Source organism: Thunnus thynnus, chromosome 23 (assembly GCF_963924715.1).
Source record: "Thunnus thynnus chromosome 23, fThuThy2.1, whole genome shotgun sequence".
Lineage (NCBI taxonomy): Eukaryota > Metazoa > Chordata > Actinopteri > Scombriformes > Scombridae > Thunnus > Thunnus thynnus.
Window position 1 is genome coordinate 23,825,291 of NC_089539.1, and position 20,697 is coordinate 23,845,987.

At 38.8% G+C, this 20,697-nt stretch overlaps 1 protein-coding gene across 3 annotated transcripts; it reads left to right on the forward strand.

The window, feature by feature from the left end:
• The first annotated feature begins 1,440 nt into the window (after positions 1–1,440).
• On the forward strand, positions 1,441–20,519 carry LOC137175864 (bestrophin-3-like). Of its 3 annotated transcripts, none has more exons than XM_067581776.1 (14): positions 1,441–1,585; positions 1,724–1,891; positions 4,115–4,209; positions 10,747–10,834; positions 10,931–11,076; positions 12,688–12,842; positions 13,945–14,022; positions 14,224–14,376; positions 16,211–16,291; positions 17,142–17,293; positions 17,702–17,792; positions 18,448–18,566; positions 18,781–19,065; positions 19,336–20,519. In XM_067581776.1, exons 2-14 carry the CDS (start codon positions 1,740–1,742, stop codon positions 19,826–19,828), a joined length of 2,088 nt encoding a protein of 695 aa, XP_067437877.1. In that variant the 5' UTR covers positions 1,441–1,585; positions 1,724–1,739; the 3' UTR covers positions 19,829–20,519. The 3 variants fall into 3 exon arrangements, with proteins under 3 accessions (XP_067437877.1, XP_067437876.1, XP_067437878.1); XM_067581775.1 differs by having other exon boundaries at positions 1,449–1,596; XM_067581777.1 differs by lacking the exons at positions 1,441–1,585; positions 1,724–1,891; positions 4,115–4,209 and adding an exon at positions 4,327–4,443.
• Positions 20,520–20,697: the final 178 nt, after the last annotated feature.

Genomic DNA, 20,697 nt, shown 5'->3' on the forward strand with positions numbered 1-20,697 from the left:
TAGGGCCTGAGCCCAAAGGGCATTTTATTTATATATTTATATCACCTGTCTTTTGGGGAAGTTCTTACTTTGTATAGATACTTGTGTTTTTTTCTTATCTTGTAAACAACAAATAAACAAAGCAAACAAACAAGTAAAAAGTGAGTAAGAAGAGTAGATTGATTCATTTTTCATTTTCATTCTTAACAAAATGAAACAGAAAAATGAACCTTATTGTGAACAAAACAGTTACATTTGAAATGGTTAACCAGGGTCACAGCAAAATAATAGCATTATATATTAATACAATAATAAACTTCATACATTTTAAAACAGCTGTCTTACAAAGTGATGAAATTAAATATACAAGGTACACACAATATACATAATATCCATATGTACAGACACATACACAATGGGTGGTGTCAATAAAGTGGCACCCAATAAAATATAATTATAACTGTAAAACTAAACTAAAACTAGTTTTTACTTTTATTTTTATTGATCAAAAAGACACACAAGCAGCAGACCCAAACCAAAACGCTGCAGTGAAAGGGAGTACTTCATTTTTCTAGTTTCCAATCTTTTAATGTACAAATTGAAAATGAGCACAGAGTTCAAAGTTTGAAAACTACAGAAGTCCTCAAACATAACATTTTTTTTTAAATCTTATGCTCAAAAGACGATAACTTATGTGAACGAGATAGATCTAAAAAAACTTGTGCAAACAAAATAATATATTGTGCATCTTGTGCAAACAAGATTAAAAAAAATCCGGGGGGGGCTTTTGGGACTCTGTAACTAATCCCCCTGCCAACACTACTAAAGCTCACTAACTACTTTTAAAATTCATACACAAACAGTCGCATGATATCGATTAATACTGATCTTCTTGTTCCACTTTCAGCCAAAAAAAAAATGTAAAACTGCTCCTCTGGTGTCCCAAGCTGCAGTTCCTCAAATGGCCACTAGATGCTGCGTCAACAAATGTGACTCTATTGAAGTGAACAGAAAAACCTAAATGTCTACTTGACTCTACTAATTGAGGAGCTTTATAAACGTCTTTCTATGTTATGTTTTTAAACAATCATGTTCTTTAATTTGTGAATTTTGCAACAAAAATGAAATTATTCAGGTTGCATATTTAATAACCGCCTCTTTCTGATTGGTTGGTCATTACTTTCACTTGCTGGTATGACATCATGTTGTCGCTGACAGCGTTTCTGTTTATACATGTTTACCTCCACTGCTGACTATGCCACACACACACACACACACATACATACACACACACACACACATACACACACACACACACAGCTGAAACATGACTACATTTAGCTCGCCATCAATATAGCTCTGGACCTGTGGGTGTGTGTGCTGCCTGGCATTACTGGGCAACTGGACAGCATCATGGTGAGAGACACGGAGCGAGCAAGCATCAGAGAGAGAGAGAGAGAGAGAGAGAGAGAGAGAGAGAGAGAGAGAGAGAGAGAGAGAGAGAGAGAGATGGAGGGGGAGCAGTGGTCGGTTGGCATTTGGCAAAAACAAATCAGGAAAGAAGAAGCCTGTTGAAAAGCACCGCTGAGGGAACACAAAGACATCTGTGAGTTTTCTGTGAGTAAAATACCTCGAGAATAACATTTTATCCAGACTATAACAGGAAAAGCAGGGTAATCAGAGACAGCTGGACTATTAATTAACTCAGAGTCTGTCCCTTTGGATTCATCTGTCTGTCTCTCAGGTCGGACTGTCTCAGGATGACCGTCACTTATTCTAGTAAAGTGGCCAACGCCACTTTCTTCGGTTTCCACCGGCTGCTGCTGCGCTGGAAAGGAAGCATCTACAAGCTGTTGTACCGAGAATTCACCGTGTTCGCTCTGCTCTACACCGTGCTCAGTGTCATATACAGGTCACGCACACAAAAACACACACAAACACACACAAACACACAGTGACTGTATGTGCAGTACACAATAGGGAAGTAGAAGCACATGAAAGCACCTGAAGGGTTCATATTTATACCTTTTAAAAGTGACACTTTACAACCAAACAACACTAGAGAACGCTCCACTTTTTGTAAAGAAAGTTAAGTGTGCTTGCTTAGACTGAAAGTTGAATGTGTAAACACTGTATAAAATTCAAAATGTCATAAAATGTTAAAGCTGGAGTGCAGGACTTTTGTCTCCCCCTTCTGGCAGTGAGAGTAAAGGGTTTGACAGTCCACCGGCTCACCAGGATTTGTCCCAGTACGCCCAATGACCAGTACTGGCTGTAACCTACTGTTGCTGCTGTAAAATGGTGGATAAATTGTTTTGAGTGTTACACAACCCCTGTGAAATGGCTCGTTTCACTATCAGAATTTGATACATCTGGTCTAATAACATTTGGAAAGTCTAGAAGAGCCGCACGATTAACGGCCAGCGCGGAAATGTCACGCCAGACATGAGATTTAAAAACTCTGTATACTGTGACACACAGAGAGATTTATTTGCCGCTGATCGGCTTAATCAGCATTGTGTGAACTCATTTGGCTTGAATGTAATGGACGTTCATTTATATGTAAAAGTTCAGCACCGCAGGTTTAATTATTGAAAGCAGTTGAACTGACAGTTGAAAAATAAGTGATGAAAGCAGCCGAAATGCTGAAAATTGCATTTAAGTTGCGCAATTACAAACAAAGTCGATACAAAGACACAAATTTGAGTGCGAATACGTGTCCACATGAGTTGAAAATGTTTAAACTTGACCAAACATTTGCATGCATCACGGCACTGTATGAATGTGCTTCAAAAACGTGTAAAGACGAGAAGGAAAAGGACAGAGACTGAAGGGAAATAACAGAAAGAATCCTAGTTTCTTGTGATTTCTGAGTATTTTGGTGGTCACAAACTGTCCAACAGTCAAATACACACAAATTACACAATTGGAATTGTGTTCTGTCTGAACATAACATTAAAGACGAAAAGTGGTGAAATGTCAGTTACAGAATAAGAAATGAAAGCAGTTGAACTGTCAGAGTAGAGTAACACCGTGTCTACACTGAAAGCATTTTCAGTCGTCCATCTCACGCAAATCTGACAGAACAAATAATAATTTAATCAGTACAGCTGTCTTACCAGGTTGTGTAACGGTGTAGACCCACTGAAAGCGGCCGGATGCGACCGTAATTCACCTCCATTCATTTTCTATGGCACATGAGCGAATTGCTTCACGAGGCATTGTAGGATTCCAGGCAACACAGGACTGACCAACGGCACAAGAAAAGGGAGAGGTTTTAAACTTTATGCAAATTAAGGTGAAATTTGTCCGGAAGTGATGCGATGAAACTGATTAAGTGGCTTAGTGATGGACCAGGAAGATCTTGGAGACTACAAGTACGAAGACAAACAAAATGACAAAGGTACAACAGAGCAATAGCAAAGTTTTCTTCTGGTGATCGATGGTGATACAGATGGTGAGTCAAACGCAGCTGATTCCAAACATATATAACCTGTGTTGAATCCGCCAAAACTCAAATTTTACCAGGAAAACACACAGTGGCCCTTCCTTGTTGAGAATTTGACTCAAATATATCTGCATCCTTATCAGCCGGTGTTGACACGCCCATAGTGATGATGACGATGTTACACGATTTTTTCGCTTCCAGTGGGTTTTCACTCTAACAGCTTGTGTTTCATTTATACACATCAACGTGTCTGGAAGGCTTCAAGTCTGTTTACATGCGTAACTACGGTGATTGTGTTTTTTGGCTGCCAAAACGATGGGGGAAATGTCAGTTAAAGAGTAAGATATGAAAGCAGTTTAAGTACCAAGAGACACCCATCTTAAGGCCTTAATATAAAAATGGTCATGAGTATTTACGTTAGAAATTAACTGAATGTACTGACTTCATATTTCTTGAGAGACGTTTGGGGTTTTTCCAATTCACTTCAATACAGTCAGAGTTTCCTTAGAGCACCATCTAGTGGCAATTAGATGAACTGCAGTTCAGCACTGGCCTCAGCACGTCTGAGGTGGTTTACTGATGATTCAAAAGGCCTCTAATTGACTGCAGAAAAACTAACATTGAAGACTTTTTCAGTTGGTTCGTGATGAGTTTTTGGTTTTGACAAAAATGTCCTCTGTTCTCCAGGCTCGTCCTCACCGACCCTCAGAAGAGACTGTTCGAGAAACTTTCCATGTACTGTGACAAATATGCTGAGCAGATCCCTGTCACCTTCGTACTGGGTACGTCTGTTTACTGACTGAAGCTGTACTCTCACAGGACCAGTGTTGGGGCCGGGTTACGCTAGAACAGAACTAGTTTGTAGAGGTGATTGATATAATTTTTGACCTGTGACAGGCTGTCAACTGTGATGCTCAAGTGTTGGGAAGTGTCGCACTTGACTCAAGTTTTTTTTGGCGGTAACCGAAATGGACATTAAAAAAAAAAGACCAGCACAGGAGCAGGAGCAAGAGCAGGTAAGTCAATGCTGCTTCATTTCTGTGAAAGACAGAGGATGGACTTCAAAAACGTGAGTCAGATACAGCCTCTCTCTCTCTTTGTGTCTGTCTGTATCTTTGTCTCTTTGCTCACGTGCTGGTTAAATGTCCCGCCGTCACTCCCTGTGTGTAACAGTTATTTAACTCTTTGCTGTGTTGTTGCTGATGGTTTGTAGCTCTTATTTTGCGCTGTTTCTGGACGCTGAAACAGTTGTGTTGTTGCCAAGCAGCAACCTCTGGGGTTGAAAAATTAAGCCAATGTGGAGGTGCCAAAAGTGAGTCAATCCCCATAGACCGCCATGTTAAAGTGCCCAACTTTACAGCAGAAATAAACGTCTTTACAGCCTGGTACAAAAAACGGTTTTGGTCTCTATAGCTATAGCTAGTTTCCATGTTCAATTAAGGACATGGCCTCTTTGAGTGACAGGTTGCTAGACGCTAGGTGGCTTGTTTCATCAACCAGGCTTTATTCAGCCCACCTCAGCTCCACATCTTTGCCCATTTTGGATTAGCCGGGAGTTAGGCGGAGTCAGGCACTGCCAAGATGGCGGCCCACTCTGAGCTTCAAAACCACTCTCTAGAAACCAACGGGTGACATCACGGTGACTACATCCATATTTTTACAGCCTATGGCTGTTGCACGCCAGGGCTTTGATAGGTTGTTTGCTGGTTGTTAAATCACCTGGATGTATTCCAGAAAGTGGGTTTAGTGAAAACTCTGAGTTTGTTAACCCTGAGATGAGGGAAACTCTGGGTTTTTACATGATGTTCCTCAGTCTTTGCATTGATTCTACAGTCTCTGGAACTCTTCTGGAGGGATGAACACCATTCTTCAAAAAGATATTCCCTCATATGGTGTTTTGATCATGTTGCTGTCTAACACGTCAGACTAACAATCAGTGTTTCATCATAGGATAAAGGTGATCACTCAGAACAACTTTGTGTTGATTTGCACTGACCCTTCCCTCTAAGGGGACAAGTGGACCCAAACCATGCCAGCAAAATGCCCCCCACAGCATAACGGAGCCAGTGGCAGGTTTTCTTCAACAAACCCTGAGTTTCTTTCTGTCTCCTCCTCTTGCAGAGTCATTTGTTCAGTCCGTATCAAAGCACTTTAATAAGCAGGGGTTTACTGTCCGTCAGAATCTAAATCCTGGTTGGTTATTAGTGTTACTCAGGACTTTCTAAAGTTTTTATGCACAGTTATTTCTTTGAACTGTTACACAGTGTGAATTCAGCCACAGCTCAGAATAAAACCTCTGCATGTTCTTATGTTATAACACTGTTTGCACACAGGACAGCTATCAGTTTGTTAGAGCAACTCTTGCACTGAAATCGTTATTGCACATATTGTGTAATCTCAGTTTAAATGTAAAAAATCGGTATGAAGCTTTAGACATGTAGAATTATCTCTATCACTCATGATGTGATCGGTTGCATTGATGGAACATCATTCCTATAATATTGGAGATTATATGTTAATATTTCTGAGTCAGCAGGATCGAACAGCACCACTGAATGCTGTTGAGCCAAGATACAAATAGACGTCTGAACATTTAAAATCTACTGTATTTTCACCTCGTCGCCTCAACTCAGAGTTCAAGTTAGACTCAGAGTTTGTTGAACCTGCTTTCTGGATTGGACCCTGTTGCTGCTGCTTGTCTGCTATGTGTGATTGTTTGGGGCCTGTGCAGAAGGTCTGCTGGTTGGTCCTGAAAATGTCTTCATTAACGACTTGTTTTCAAGCTATGTTGTATAAATTTTAGTAACTAACTATAATATTTTAAGCCTTGAAGGATAGTTTTTGCACATCAGTCATATACATGAGTGTGTGTAAGTCATGGATCTGTAACATGCATTGACACCTTTTTATGTGAACATAAGTTTTTAGATGTTAATGTAGAGTTTAAACCTGTATCGGAGCTTTGTTGGTCTGAGTTAGCTACTGTTTCCCTTCCAACGACCCACTCTGCCAAATTATGTATGTGTGTCTGTAAACGTATCAGATCTTTCAGAGACAGATTTAAACACACAGTGAGATGTTCTTGCTATGGGATGAAACTTCAGCTCTGCAGTTAGCAGAAAAATAACATTAATTTACATTCTAAGCTCAGTTAAATACAGTATCCACACTGTCTGGGGACATTTCTATTACTTTTGTGATACATGTCTTCAGATTTAAACCAGTGTTGAACCTACAGTAAGCAGTTGGTTCTGTGCGTACTGTAATGTGCAAATATCGCCAGAGTTTATTTCACTAAAATCCTGCAGCTACATTTCTGTGACTCCTCTCTGATTTTCATTGAATTCTGTTAAAGTCTGGAAGCAAATGGAAACGACACATTGAAGCTCAGTGGATGTTTCTTATTGTTTTAAACCTTGAAGATGTGCTGATACATGTAAATCGTACTAATGTGCTTTTTGTATAAATTTTGCTTTTTGATGGGAGAAGTGATTTTGATATTGAACCTGCTGGTGGAGGGATTGTGAATGTAATGATAGTTTATAAGTGAAGCTAAACTTGGTTAATCTCACACTTTGCTATATCGTTGGATACATGATGCCTAATTTATGTACGTGGCACGCTGTCAGTTTGTTTTTGCCATGTAGTGGCATTGTGCAAATAGCTTATAGACGTAGACTAAAAAAAAACATGGTTGTGAGGTTCCCCTTGCTATTAGAAAATCTGATGTGATGTAGTTGCAGTCACCACAACTCCAGGTTTGACACTGCTTTCATGCAACAGTTGTGCTATAATGTTTTTGGGAAATAGCTGCAGCATTAAACGAAGAAATAATGTTGCAGCTCACCTTCACCACCTTATTTCTTGAGACTATCATATGTTACAATGAATAGTAGGCAATTCACTTCTTTAATTGCTCTTAAGTTATTTTAGATTATTCTAAATAATTTTTAGCAATTGATTCCTTTCTTTTTTTACAAATTTGCGTCTAACACAGTGTAAAATGTTTTTTAGTCTTTGTAACGTATGATATGATGTTGATTGTCATGCAAGATGAACTTAAGCAGTTATTTAGAACAGCGCAACTATGTTTTAGTTAAATTTGTTTGACATGTCCTCATATAAAATTTTAACAGACACCTGTCAGCAAATGGTTTTATGTTTCATATACATAGTAAAGACCTTAACTAATTTACTGACCACATCCTGAAGATTATATCTGGATACAACTGAAATGTTATAATAAGGCTCCTGAAAGATAATGTCATCGTTATCCATCTCATTATCGTTCCAGATTTCACTCTTTCAATGACCTCCTGTTTACAGCTTACAGACCTGTCAGATTCACATGGGATCAAAGAACACAGTTGATGTCTGTTGTTATTAATACTGTAATCACATGAGGAACCCGGCTAATATTGGTCCTCTGAGAACAGGGCTCAACACTAATCCACACTGACTGACTGACAAATGAATGTTTAAATGTACTATAACTTGGACCGTAGGCTACCAAAAACTACAAAATATTTATTTATTTAATAATAATAAAAAATTAAGTTGATGATGCTTTATTAGTACACAGTAATTTTGTGGAAATTTTTTGAGAGATTTGTCGGTATTTAATAGTTAATTTTAAGGACATTTTACAGACAGGGTGGTGCAACTTAGTACAAAATATTTTTTAAAAATGGAAAAAGTTGTAAGTTGGCTTAGCAGTACCAACTCATTATATTTGGATTCAAATTTAGTTCTTAATACGCAAAATATCATAATAAATTTGATTCTTAACGATTCTTTAACAGACAGAAAAACAAAACTTTTCAGTGAGTAGTTTTATGTTGTTTCTTTCAAAAAAAAAAACAACTACTAAATCAACGTAACACTTTTTCAATTTTTTTTTATAATTTGAACCAAATTGCACCACCCTTTCTGTAAAATGTCCTCAAAAACTGTAAACTGTAATTGTAAAATACCTGAAAATTACGCAGAAAATATCCAGGAAATTTGTATAAAATTACAGGACCTGTAAATAAAGTGTTACCATTAAAATCAAATCAAAGTACTGAATCGATATGAGATAAAAATCTGACCAAAAACCCCAGCTGTGACCCTGCTTCCCGTTTGAGGAGAGAGCTGCAGAGACAGATGGAGAGTTCAGTTGCCTCATTAGCAGGCTGCTAATGGAAACAGATCATTAAAGAGCAGAGAAAGGCTAAAAGCAGGATGAGTGTTTGAGTAGCTCTCCAGCCTGATTCACACTCAGTCAGGGAACACACAGTATGTGTATATTCCCAGGGTGCTACACATTCCCTCAATATACTTTCAACTGAAAACATCCTCATGCTCAGTCCACAGTTCAGTGTTTCTTCAACATAAAAACAAGAATAATGTCCATAAAAATACATAAATATCCATAAAAATACGTACTGTACGTCAAGTAATAATATCTAAATAATAATAATATCTTTATTGGATGAGCTGCTTCCAAATATAATCATTTGTTATGGATAAGTATAAGGACACACTGGTTATGCTAACAAAAACTATGCTAAATGTACAGGTCTTTCAAATTAAACAGATACGTGTTTTGACCATGTGACCAGATCAACACATAGGAGTGTTACACTGTTACACATCAATGTTAAACATAATGATGTTTTATGTTGTGACAACGCTGTGGTTGAGGTCTGGTTAGATTTAGGGAAAGATCACAGTTTGGATTAAAATGATCACTTTGTTAAGGTTAGAGAAACGTGACCTTTGTTAAAGTTACTACTTCCTTAAAGTTGGGTCGCCTTTGTTGTCATGGCAACAATAATAACCACAAGGTTAAGGTTAGGGGACGATCATTGTTACGCTTTTTAAAAAACTGTCCCAACTTGCAGCTGGAGACAGGAGATGAACAGCGGTCTCCTGTGACAAAGTCCACTGTTGCGCTAATGCCTCCATCCACCCCTCCTCCTCTGAATGAGGAAATCTATATACGTCATCTGAACTGCACCACTGCTCCGGGTCACAATTTCTATGGCCGCTAGATGGCATCTGTCACTCAAAATGTAACAATGTCGTTTTTGGGTGACTGTCATTACGACCTATTGTGTTGTTTCTCTTAGGAGGACATGCTAACAATGTGCTAAACATGCGGTTACCATGCTAAAGACACGTTTAACGCGCTGAACACATGCTACACATGCACTACACTTGTGCTAAACCCATGCTAAAAATATCAGATACATGCTAAAAACAGGCCATAATTAGCTGTTATTGGGTTATCGCAGATATTGTATCAGCTACAGTTGTGTACTTGTGTCTTTAGCGCTATTAAGCAAATGTCAGCATGCTAACAGGCTAACACCCTGGTAAACATATACCTGCTAAACAATAGCATGTTAGTATTGTAATTACATTAACATTTGGCTCAAAGTGTCGCTATATCAGTATTGATGTTGTGTTTGTGTCAAACACAAACACAAATATATAATATTAAAATTGTTGTTGGATCATTATTATTTTTATTAAAGGGTAACGTGAAGGACCAGTGTGTAGGATTAAGGGGCATCTAGTGGTGAGATTGCAGATTGCAACATACTGAATACCCCTCTGCTCCCCTTCCAAGCGTGTAGGAGAACCTATGGTGGCCATGAAAGTCGCGAAAATGCAAAAAGCCCTCTCTAGAGCCAGTGTTTGGTTTGTCCATTCTGGGCTACTGTAGAAACATGGCCGTGCAACAAGGTAGGCTCCATGGAAGAGGACCCACTCCCTATGTAGATATAAAGGGCTCATTCTAAGCTAATAAAAACACAACAATTCTTATTTTCAGGTGATTATACACTAATTAAAACATACATATGAATATTAGATTCCATTTCTGCCAAGTCTGCTCCACTAGATGCCACTAAATTCTACACACTGCACCGCAGTGCTGCAAAGTGATGTTTCACTGCCCTTCATGGTCTTTTGTCACTTGAGGAAAGTAGAAGTTAAATCACTGGAGGTCAGATTTTTGGTTAGATTACTCTCTAAGTATTATTATTCCATTTATTGGGGTCCCCCAGTGGCTTCCCTCTCTTTCCCTCATTTCCTGTCATCTTTTTACTATTGTTGTCTACTGAAGTTATAAAAATGCTCTCCCAAAAATAATAGTAAAAATGTATTATTCCATTAGTATTACACATTATGGTAAATGGACATTGAATACACCTTAAAGAAACATCATATATGCACACACAGCAAATATTAACATAGGGGGAAGCTGCTGAGAGAGTTTTATTTATATGAACTAAAGTGAAATTATCATTGTCTCTGTGTTTTTTTTTTAGGTTTTTATGTGACTCTGGTGGTGAATCGATGGTGGAATCAGTTTGTTAACCTGCCCTGGACTGACAGACTCATGTTCCTCATCTCCAGGTAGCCTATATTTACACAAACAGACAGAGTCAGTGGATACACAATGCACACTATGCCATGTTGTTTATGTCTTTATGTTTTTTCTGCTTCCTCCAGCTGTGTTCAGGGTAAAGATGAATATGGTCGCCTGCTGCGTCGGACCCTTGTACGTTATGTCAACCTGACGTCGCTCCTCATTTTCCGCTCCGTCAGCACTGCGGTCTGTAAACGCTTCCCGACTGTGGACCATGTGGTTGAAGCGGGTGAGAGTCTGAGTGTCTCAGTGTGAGAACAGCTTTGTTTTGAGATTTAAATAGGTAAAAATGAGTTTACAAAGATGATTGAAGGGTGAAACAACCTCTCCTCTTATGAGGACCTCGTCCCTCCCTCCAACCATTCCAACTGTCTGAAATACTGCCAGGGAAACCAGGTTTTGATAAAACGCAATAAATTCTGCTGTCCAAGTACAGTACCATAGTTTACAGTACATATATATTTACAGTATATATTTATGTATGGTGTGTATATATGTGTAACTGAACTGTCCATGCTGTGTCAGTGTGTCTGAAATGATAGAAGTCAGACGGGGTTCAGCTCCTTCCCGGCTGTTCTTCTTCCTTCCTGTAACCGTCTGATGTGACCCCAGGGATTGGCTCGTTATCAACCAATTACAGCAGGACTCAGAGAGCTGATGGTGATGACCCTTGTGTCCGATCCCTCATGCTTTGTTAGGTTAAAGCCCTCAGACTACAATATAATTCACATTTTTGTCTGGTGGGTTGGTTGGTCTGTCGGTCTGACTAACACTCAAGTCCAAGAAATATTTCAACAACTACGAGCCAGATTTTCATTAAACTTGCTGTTAATAATCATACACTTTGGTGAACCGCTGACCTTTCCTTTTATGCCAGATCCAGGTCATAATTTCCCCTTGTGCACCAGAATATCAAATTGATGGCAAATTTCCATTTTCATCTATTAGAATTAGTCTCTCAAAGCCAGATGTGGGACTACATTAAAATTAATTTATATTCATGAAGAAAAAACGCATCTTGAGACAAATAGTTAGAACTATAGATGTGAAATCCATCAATGACAATCCTTGACTCCTTAGATTCTGGTCAAGGATTGGTGCAATTTTTAGTTTAAATCACAGCTTCAAATTCCTTAATGAGATGTTGGATTGATTTAGAAATGCTCAGTAATGTTTTTATCACAAATAAATATGAATATTATGTGACATTTCAAGCAGAATCCATTCGAAATGTGTATAATTGAGCACTGGGAATATCAAACGGACCTTGAGTTGTCTGACACAGTAATACTTAACTCATGAGGCAATGTTGTTTTTTACATTACAGCTTTTGAAATTAAATTAAAACTACTCTAGTCAATCACAGACTTTAAATACATTATTTAGCTTTTGCTAAAAAATACAAGGCATAAATGTTATTAACAAGGGTCTTCAGCCATGCTTGCAGCTCTGTGAGGCTGTGTATTGGATGCTAACGTCACCTTACTAACATGCTGATGTTTAGCAGGTGTAATGTTCACCATGTTAACTCAAAACCACATGCCAACCTCATGGAGGCACTAGAGGAAAAGTCAGAGGCTCACAAAGTCTGTAGGATTTATCCTCTGGGGAACATGAATGTCTGTATCAAATCTCATGGCAATCCATCCAATAGTTTTTTAGATATTTCATCTGAACCAAAGTGGTGGACCAACCGCCATGATGCTAACATGGCTAAAAATAGGTTCATATAAACTACAAAACTGCTTCTAAACTACAACTCTCAAGCATTCAGGAGGGATAACAGGGTATACATGCCGCTGGTTTTGAATAATCTGTCTGTCTGTTTGCCTCTTTTTAGGTTTTATGACTCCAGAGGAGAGGAAGGTGTTTGAGAACATCCGCTCTCCTCATCTGAAGTACTGGATTCCTGTTGTCTGGTTCTCCAACCTGGCGTCTAAAGCTCGGCAGGAAGGACGCATCCAAGACAGCATCGACCTGCAGAACATTCTCAATGTGACACATAGGATTACACTAGATGTTTTATCTCCTGTCAAAATTCAATTATAGATAGAGGGTGGGAAACAATTTACTTTTCAAGTTAAAAAGATGCTCAACAAAACAAACAAAAAACTTAGAGAATATGTTATAGAGAATAAGGAAATATGTTCCTGGAAAAATGAACAATAACATGTTTTTATGGTGTTTTAAATGCTAACTAGCTAGTAAATGTATTTAATGGGAGAAAAACTGTAACAAACACAAAAAACTAATGTACCATTTGCATATGTATATATTCTTATATTTCTTCTTTTTTATGTTACAATAATCATACCTTTATGTTATTTATATTTACTCAGTATGAAGATATGTAGGTACAACAATGAGCACAATGACTGAGAACAGATTACTATGAATAGAGTGCTGTTCAACTCTTCCAAGTAAAGCGTTAAAAGGAGGGTTTTCATTTCACTTCATTTTTTTTATTTTTTTATTTTATTTTATTTAATAAAAAAATAATAACAATTCTCAACAGCAGTCTTTTGGTGAGATGTTCTGAAACCAGTCTAGTGACAGGTTAGGATTTGCAGACAATAGACAACAAAGTGTTATAAAAACAACAAAAGTGACAAAATAAGCATTCTCAAGACAGGAAACAGCAAAGCATTTATGCAAAAATACAGCAACAATATCCACTGCTCTGTTTAAATAACCATGCAGAGCAACCCAAGGCAACAAAATACTGATTAATTTCATTTTTGCCCTAAGGTCACCCCAACTTGAATTTAGGGCACCCAAAAGGCAATTTGGGGGGCACTTAGGTGGCAGACTAGAAGTGGACTTTGGCCTCAACTGCCCCTCTGGTGTTACATTAGCACAAAAATGAAGCAGGACATTTTCCCATTTGGGCAAAAGCCTTCAAAACCACTTGAGCGCCTGAACCCCTATTAGTCTGTGACCACACAAACCAGACATGTAGGTAATGTGACACTTAGCTTTCTCCCTAAAGGCTGGGCAAGAGTCCTCTTCCAATCAGCCAGTTAAGATTGGAGAAATTTGGGCTTGGGCAGCTGGTGCAAAACTGGAAAACATTAAATCTGTGTCTGTGTTTCTGCAGGAGATGAATCTGTTCAGGACTTGGTGTGCAACTCTTTTCGGCTACGACTGGGTGGGCATCCCGCTGGTCTACACACAGGTCTGTCTTATATCTGTCACAATACCATCTTTAAAACGGATGTAGCTCATCGAATCACATCAGTCATCACATCAATCATATTCCCTCGTTACTTTAATCAAATCAGTGCTCTAAATCTCCCAGAGAGAGAGAGAGAGAGAGAGAGAGAGAGAGAAAGAGGGATGTAAAGTACAATCTTTATCGCTGTCTCTCTCTTTGCAGGTCGTCACTTTAGCCGTCTACACGTTCTTCATCGCTTGTCTGATTGGTCGACAGTTCCTTGACCCCACCCAGGGTTACCAGGGTCATGACCTCGACCTCTACGTCCCGGTCTTTACACTGCTGCAGTTCTTCTTCTACTCCGGCTGGCTGAAGGTGCAGTAGACCTTTATTTTAAGGATGAGGCTGGTGATATTCTTTATTTTTTATTAGTTTCAACAAATCCCATGAAAAGACCAACATACAATACTTTTTGACTTCCCTACTCTGTCTGTGGCTCTGAGCTTCAAGCTGATTGGTTTCTTGAAGATATAAATCTTTAAAAACAGCTCACAAATATCTAGTTTCATTTTTAAAAAGGCTCAGTAATTTACTTAAACAGCTGGCCACTGTAGTTTTTATCAAATGTTACTCAAACAGGTGGAAATAGAGCATTTGTTAGGGACTATTTTCAGCAGTGAATGCATACCAATGTGGTGCTCTAGTGAGTATTTCTGGTCACTCAGTGCAACAATGTGGCTCACTGATGTGTTTTTAATCTTTTTATTTTTGGACAACAATAGAGCTCTGAGATGCACATATAATACTTGTTAGATCAGTTCATTGTTGGTGTTGGGTTTTTCATGGGATATGACAACAATAAGAAAAATATAGAATATCACCAGCCTTATGTAGCACATGCATTGGTGGTGTTTAATGTTTTAGTCCATTGACTTAAAGGGGCCCTGTGGAGTTTTCTAACAAAATTAATTAAAAATTGTTTAAACTGAGTGTTACTCACCAAAATGAATTGTGAGTATTCTCTAGTCTAACTCAAGTATTGAATAATAATAATAAAAACTTTATTTCTAAACCACAATTCATGTGTTGAATGCATTTCTTTCCTTACATTTGCAAAGTTGATTTTTAATGTATTTTAAATCCTAAACTCTTCACATCCATGTTTATTAGCCTTGCAGTCTTCTTCTTCTTCTCTGCCTTTGTTGGAACATCACTGCTTTTCTTGGTGCATTAAAGCCTCCTGTAGATCAGTGGAATAGTGTGAAACCACTGGCAGGGGTGTGTTGTGTGTGTTGTCGTGGACCTACTCATAAACAACCATTCCATAGGTTTGCTAAAGGTCAAAAACTACAAGGAAGCTTTAAGTTGTGTCAAATTTCAAATCACTTTAATTTTCTATCCAAAGTAACAGTAATAATAATAACAGTTTCTGGCCACCATTAGATTGCGGTGTTGCATTTAAGGACACTAAGATTAAAACTGTTGAAGTTAATGTTTAACAAAAACTGTCTGTGTTGACAGGTTCCATCTTGGGATTCCTTGTAAGCAAAGGAAGCTAGTCATACAAGCAAAGTGATTTTTGCTCTCCTGTATTCAGATAGGTGCGTAGGAGAATATAGTCCAATTTGTTATATATACCTGATGAAGTTTGCTTGACTGAAATGTAGCTATTCAATACATTCACCATAATTGTTGAGTGTTGTTACAAGAAGCAAAAGAAGCCAACAAAAAAAATCAGTATATCACACATCTGAAAGTCTATCCTATCCTGTTTTCTGCCTGACTGAGACATAAAGAGGACTAAGGTTGATCTGCTGTTCATCTCTTGACCTTTTCTGTTATATTAATAACACACTATATAAAGTTATTAATAACTTACTGAGTGGATATGCCAAAACACTTTATGAGCTGCAAAAGAGCCTAACATGTAGTGGGACTAAAGGTTTAAGGTTTTTCCTGGGCGTGGTGCCAGGAAAAATGGCCTGGGGTTGTTAAATTAAAAATGGTACGTCCTCTGAGAAGCATGAATGTGCTCTGTAGATTTTGTTGAAATGGGACCCATAGGTCTTAAGACTGACTTTCATCAAGCGAAACAAGAATCCTGAGCCAAACTCAAATATGGGAAAGTCCAAGGAACATTTTCAGAGGAATGTTTAACATTACATCTTTACATTGTGTGTCTGGATGTGATTTATGTGTTTTTGCTTAGGTAGCGGAGCAGCTGATTAACCCATTCGGAGAGGACGATGATGACTTTGAAGCTAACTGGATCATTGACAGGAATCTTCAGGTCAGCAGCCAATAACATTAATTTTAAACGTCTTATCTGTCTCTGACTGTGTGTTCAGACTACCTGGCGACAAAGCAGCAGGCTAAAAGTCATTTTCAATGGAAGTCAGTGACATGAAGCTACAAGCTGACACCTGACACTCACAAATCAAAGTTGAGCTGGCCTCAATTTTTTTCAGTGCTCCAATGACACGGTGAAGCGTCAACCAATCATGTTTTTGTTTCACCATTTTCACCCCCCTTCTCTCTCCCCAATTCCAAATTCCTGTTCCAATCTGTCTAAAAAATGGAAGAAAAATTGATTCTTGCCATTTGCCAGTTCCCTGTGCTATTTAACCCTACCCTTTTCATTTACCGTGACATTAACAAAAAAAAATGCAGCTTGGCAGAGGGTGGCAGCTATTGTGGGAGTACCAGGTATGTAACGTACATTTTTAAAAGCATAATGGCAAGGTGTGGTAGTGTGTTATTTAATTATACTAAATCGTGTTTATTAGCTGTTAAAGATAATTGTAAATTAATATGGTACACAAGCCCATGAAAAGAAAAATTAAAACCATTAAGTTAACTGCTCACACCAAAAGCTACCGCAGCTTCCACGTTAAATTTATGATGGATACGTCACTTGCTGTTAATTGGCAAATGGAAATTCAGTCAGATTATCAGTCTACATGATAGTCTTTTATGTATATATTTTGAACACCAGTGTCTGGTTTTAGCTACTTTGCTATTGGAAACAATAATACAAGTCCCTGAGTGTTATGAGGACCTCTCGTTGAACCTTCATTGAAAACAGACACCACACCGGACACTTTCCATTTCAATCCCTTCCTGTTTACCTGTCCCTCCAGGTGTCTCTTCTGGCTGTGGATGAGATGCATATGAATCTGCCTCATATGACCAAAGACATGTATTGGAACGTCAGTGAGGCGCGTCCGCCATACACGCTGGCTGCTGCCGACTACTGCATCCCTTCTTTCCTCGGTTCCACCAGTGACATGGGGTCAGCACATACACTTCTATACTTCACACATTACACAATGGCTAATTTCACCTGAGCATGCTGATTGGTTTGGTTCTTATGGTAGTTATTACAGTAAGCATGGAGCTAGTTAGTATTTTTACTTCTGTTTTGTTTCGGGGTAAACTTTTACAGCAGCATAATTGGTTAGAACAGTTGTATTAAAACTGTATTTAACTTGTTGTGTAATGTGTCTCTGGGTGTAAAGCACCCTATAAATAAAATGTATAATAATTGTTATTATTATTGAAATGAGAATCTCCTAGAGGGTGCACTTTATCATTATTATGAGGATTTAACTGTTGTTTCCGCCCGAGTATAATTTAAAATTTTCTAATAGAGCACTTTGGATCTGCATTAACCATCCTACTCACTTTTCTCCGCCTCCAGACTCTCCGACATCCTCCAGATTGATGAAGCTGACGTTACTGACAATCGCCCACGGCAACAGGACTCTGTTCTGACTCGGCGCCAAGAATCAGTAATTTTTTATTACAAGATGTTATGTTTTCAGTCTTCTATGGTTGTTTGTTCATGAACAGGATAGCTTCAAATCTGCTCAACTGATTTTACTGGAAATTGATGGAAAGTTAAGCAATGGGCCAAACAGGAACTAGTTAGTTTTGGTGCAGATGGTGCCAACCAGTGGCCATTTATAAAACATGTTACATCTTGGGTAGCAACTCCTGAACTGTGAGGCCTAAAAGTGAAATAGTTTTTTCAACTAAACAAATATTTTCTCCAACAAAATTAATTAAGTGGTACATAAAATATTACCATGAATCCCCCAAAGAAGTGTTTTATATGCCTTACTGTAATTTTTCTATTAACCAAATTTGTGACCAAATTTAGATGGTTTACACAAATAGATGGCATAAAATTCATGGCCTTCAGAGTGATTGACACTAGTTGTCTTTTGACGCACGTTAGGATCTAGATGCATGTTAAACATTTCTAGACATTACAGTTATAGTTGAAATAACAAAATTTAGAGAATTTTGTGGCTTTGATACAATACATGTACAAATTGTCCGAATTTTGTCATTTTCTTAAGAATTGTTTCCCTCACATGACCCTAATTTCTTTCAGTTAAGTCCCTGATTTTTTTCTGCAACCATATTTTTTAATGTTTGCAGGTTTTAGGTCGAGTCCGCCGGCTGTTGAGTGTTCAGGAGCCTCCTGAACTCCAACCTCCTCGACCCATCTTCAAACGACACAGCAGCGATGCAACAGGCAGCTTCTTCCCAGACTTCAGGTATGTAATATGTAATCTACATTTAAAGTACTATGAGTAGCATTTTCAGTGATTTTGGTTAACTGGTATATTACCAGGCGACATTACTAGGTGACTGAATGTGTGTAATGGTTGATACATCTCACTTCAACAGTTAAATCATCAGACATTAATTCCAAAGATAGGGATGTCCTTTAAGTTTACCCTTTCTGATGCCCATTTCATTGTTTGTCAGACAATCCAGGATCAATCCGGGTCGAGAGGACATGGCTCCATCCTCCTTCTTGGTCATGCCCCCACCTGTCGTGGACTCCCTGTCCACTCTGAGGGAAGTCAGCAGCAACCCACCCTCCCCTGAAACCTCACCGTCTGCTGTTTTCCCCCAGCTGGTTGTCAGTCCACCTTTGTTCAGTGATGTCTCTCACAATGTGGATTCTTCTGGCGATGGTGTAGCAGCAAAACATCATAATGGGCTGGATCTGTCCCCGACTGAGGAGACACCAGGCTTGGACACCCCAAGGTGATTCATTGGTTTGTCATGACTTAAACTGACCACTCCTTTTTGTTTTATTTCCTAGCAGACTGACATTCCTTTCCTAGCATGCCCCCCTTGTTTTACTCATTTTGTTTTTACCTGGCCTGAAGATAACTTTATCAGCACCATATAATGACATTATGGCACTGTTATCATGATATGTTTGACCTCTCATTTCTTTTTTAAATTTTGCACTTTTGTCCACCCATTCCTTTGATTTCCCTGCCTGTTCTGAGCTGTCCTTTGTATTCCCAGATCTGGCTCTTTAGTTTGTAGTTCCCCAACTCAGCTGGGACCCAAGGAATTTCGATGGACAACAGTCAATGTCCAGAACCGCCCACCAACCCGACCACGGGGACGCCAGTTCTCCCTCCAGTTCTCCAGGCAGTCGTCGAATGCCTCAGTTCGCAGCCTGCCGAGCCCCAACGCTTTGGGGAAGCGTAGACGAGGCATGGCTCGATTCCAGTCCCGGCGCTCGCCTGGTCCACAAACTGACACTCTGCAACTCCCTGACCCCAACTATGACCAGGAATTTCAGGGTACGGCAGGGACTGAAGATGGTGAGAAAGAAGAAACCAGCAGTACTGATGAGACCACAAATTCCAACACCCAATTGCAGAGCTTGGAAAAAAAATCAGAACAGTCACACAGTAACATAACACTGCCCAATCAGACAGGGGTAAATCAAACAGAGGCCAATCTCCAAGCTGGTAACCACCTTACCCAACAAGAGAAGCCACCACTTTAACTGAAGAGAAAAGCTCCAAGCTACTTAATTTTGTTGTTCTTAGCCAATAAATGCTTGGAAAGCTAGATATGGCAACCAGGGATGTTTTAAAGCCTTGAGTTTGGGTTTACTACTGCACTAAAATGGTAAACAAAAGAATACAAAAACATAGAAAGTATCCCCAGAATGAACTTTCATGATCAAAAAAATCATAATTTGGGCAAAGGAGGTAAGAAGAGCAAGGAACAATCACCACAGCTGCGTGTGCTAGGCTGAGACACTTGCCATTCAAGACAAATGTAAGCATACCCCTCCTTACGCCTTAATATTTTCTTTATGGAAGAAGAACAACGCACATAAGAAGAAGTGAAATAAGCTACTGATAGCTGAACTTGTGGAAAAAATGTGTTGACTTTGCATTTCTGGAGAAAAGCTGTGGGTTTTTTTCCACTCAACTCTGTAGAGTCAACATTTTATTGGATACCATCTAGTGGCCATTAGAAGAACTGTAGCACTCAACTATGATGACTTTTTATTGGTGCTCAAGATTACTGACTAGACTTTATGAACATTTTTTGTCTTCATGTGATGACTGTCGTATTTTTATGTTTTGTAAACGTAACTGACATAATGAATATAGTGTCTGTTGCTGCTGAATCACCAAAAACTGCACTTTTTGAAATAAAAAACACTGACTGACTCGACAATGGGACATTGAAAATGTCGCCATGGCCCTTGATGATATAACTGAAGGTTGGTGCATAATTGGATGCTCTTGATGAACCACTGACTGCAGGATTCTCAAAACATTTACACAAATTAGGCCACAGAATCAAGGTATATCGCTGAAGGCTAGTTGCTAACAAATGCTATTTGTGTTGGTGCCTTTG